General features: G+C 37.2%; 1 protein-coding gene across 1 annotated transcript; it reads left to right on the top strand.

Moving 5' to 3' along the window:
• Positions 1-205: 205 nt before the first annotated feature.
• Positions 206-1150, top strand: LOC119809879 (olfactory receptor 150-like). The gene has a single exon (XM_038323067.1). The coding sequence runs from the start codon at positions 212-214 to the stop codon at positions 1148-1150; it is 939 nt and encodes a 312-aa protein (XP_038178995.1). The 5' UTR covers positions 206-211.
• Positions 1151-2767: the final 1617 nt, after the last annotated feature.

Here is a 2767-nt window from a genome sequence, read left to right as displayed (position 1 = left end):
TATTTGGGTGTTCTTGGCTCATAGATAGACATAGATATATTAAATATGTATTTCTGTGTCTTGTGTTAAAGTCTTTAACAGGTAACATTAATGAAGAGCTGTTAAAAAAAACAGGAAACACCAGCATAAAAAGAAGTTCGATGTCAGACATCAAGCAGATGTGTGATAAATAACCTCTTCTTCACTTCCTACATAGAACATCTAAGGTGAAATGGAGGAAAGAAATAACTCCATGGTGACTGAGTTCATCCTCTCTGGGTTAACAGACCAACAAGAGTTGCAGTTACCCCTATTCCTCCTCTTCCTTGGAATTTACCTGCTCACAATGCTGGGAAACCTGGGAATGATCATCCTGATCCTTCTCAGCTCCCACCTGCACACCCCCATGTACTTCTTCCTCAGCAGTCTGGCCTTCATTGACCTCTGTTACTCCACTGTTATCACGCCCAAAATGCTGGTGAGCTTTGTTGCAAAGAAGAATGTCATCTCCTACCAGGAATGTATGACTCAGCTCTATTTCTTCCTTGTTTTTGTTATATCTGAGTGTCACATGCTGGCTGCCATGGCATATGACCGTTATGTTGCCATTTGTAATCCCTTGCTCTACAATGTCACTATGTCTTACCAAGTCTGTTCCTGGATGGTAGCTGGCGTGTATGGCATGGGCATCATCGGGGCAGCAGTTCATACTCTCTGCATGCTAAGAGTGGTTTTCTGTAAGGCTAATATAATAAATCATTACTTCTGTGATCTTTTCCCATTGATGGAGATTGCCTGCACCAGTACTTTTATCAATGAAGTAGTACTTCTATGCCTCAGTGCTTTCAATATCTTTATTCCAACCTTGATCATTCTGTGTTCTTACATCTTCATCATTGTGAGCATCCTCCGTATCAAATCCACTGAGGGCAGATTCAAAGCCTTCAGCACCTGCAGCTCCCACTTCTCTGCTGTTGCTATTTTCTTTGGTTCCTTGGCATTCATGTACCTACAGCCCTTATCAGTCAGCTCAAAAGACAAAGGCAAAGTGTCCTCTGTGTTTTATACAACTATTGTGCCTATGCTGAATCCCATGATCTACAGCCTGAGGAACAGGGATGTCAAACTTGCTCTAAATAAGTTATTTCTCAAAAAGGAGTTCCATGTGTAAAGAAACATTAACCATAGGAAAAACACATCACTTACAACCAATACATTTTATTTTCCAACCCTCTTCCAATTAAGTTCAAAAGAATAAACTTTAATTCTGAGACAAATGACATCAATCACATAAAAAAAAATCTCAGTACCTCCTGACAAAATACATATTTCACATTTTCTCCTGAAGTCTTCAGCAGCAGCTGTGTGGATTTTGTGGTCTATATCTAGAATATATTCTCCTAAAGAATTAGACACTTTCTCATTGCTTTAGAAAATTCTAGACTTTGTGATTCTTGTGAGCTCCAAAGTCTTTAAATATGTTGCATTACAGAGATGAACGTGGAGATTTCCAAGTAGCGCATAGTACCTGCTCACTGTATTAATCTCTCCCCAAAAACATAGCACTAGAGCCTTTATTCTTCTTTCTAGCATTAACTTTTAAATCAGATTACCTCACAACTATTGTCTCATATGAATCCTCCAGTAGGCACCAAATATTGGTGGCTTTGTCTTCAGCTAGACTTCAAAGATATGACAAGAGACTTCTTTGACATGCCTCATTTTGCAATACCAGAACTATATATAAGAGAACATTTTTGTTGACAAAAGAAGTCCTCAAGTTTCTATAATCCTTGATTTATTTTCATTGTATCTTTTCTATTATCTCTCCAACAACTCTATGTATGCATATCTATCACAATTGTTTGTTTATGTTACATGAAATGTGGGTCACTTACCACATACTATTAAAAAATAATACATTTCATCAATAGTTTTGAAGATTGAAGAGAACATGAATGAGACAGAAATTTCCAAGTTGAAAAGTGTGATTGTCCAAAAGTCCAATTTATCCTAGCACCCTTCCACCTAAGTATGTGTCAGATCATAATGAACTCTATTCTCTAGAAATTATTTTAAAAATATACCTCCATGCTAAGACCAAGGTCCTCCCAACTCCCCCCAGGTCCAGGAAGGTGATCGACCAAGCTGAGAAGGCTCCCACTTGGTCTTAGCATAGAGTGGGGAACCCTGATGGCTCCTTGGCCTTGAGAGGGAGGGAGGGGAGGTATGGGTGGAGGGGAGGGGAGGGAAGGGGGAGAAGGAGGGGAGAGAAAGGGGAGAAGGAGGGGAGGGAGGGGGGAGGAGGAGGGAAGGAGATGGAAATTTTTAAATATAAAAAAAAATAAACCATGAGAAAAAAAAAAAAAAGAAAAAAAAAATAAATATTTAATTTCAAATAAAAAAAAAAAAAAATATACCTCCAGTAGCTCTAAGTGATTCTTAATATTTTACAGTGGAAACTCAGAATAGGAAACATTATCTTTTTCCTATTTCAAGCCAAACCTTTACTAGGTGTCCATAAAGATATTCTTACTTTGTTTTTAACATATACATTAAACTCATTAACTGTGTCTGACTCCTCTCTGGTAGCATAGGAAAAATTCATTCTTGATTTGCATTATTAGTCATGTAGCTATTGTATATAAGTTACCTACATGTAAATATTTTGTGGATAATTTTTGTTCATAAAATTTTGTTTTAGTATATATCATCAGAGTAAATCAATTAAAAACATGATATTGATCTTGTTTTCCTCACTTTAGCTGTCTTGTTTGTTTTAATAAAT

Source organism: Arvicola amphibius, chromosome 3, assembly GCF_903992535.2.
Source record: "Arvicola amphibius chromosome 3, mArvAmp1.2, whole genome shotgun sequence".
In the NCBI taxonomy this organism is placed as follows: domain Eukaryota; kingdom Metazoa; phylum Chordata; class Mammalia; order Rodentia; family Cricetidae; genus Arvicola; species Arvicola amphibius.
Note: the sequence above shows the minus strand (reverse complement) of the source record. Positions and strands in the feature narration are given on the sequence as shown.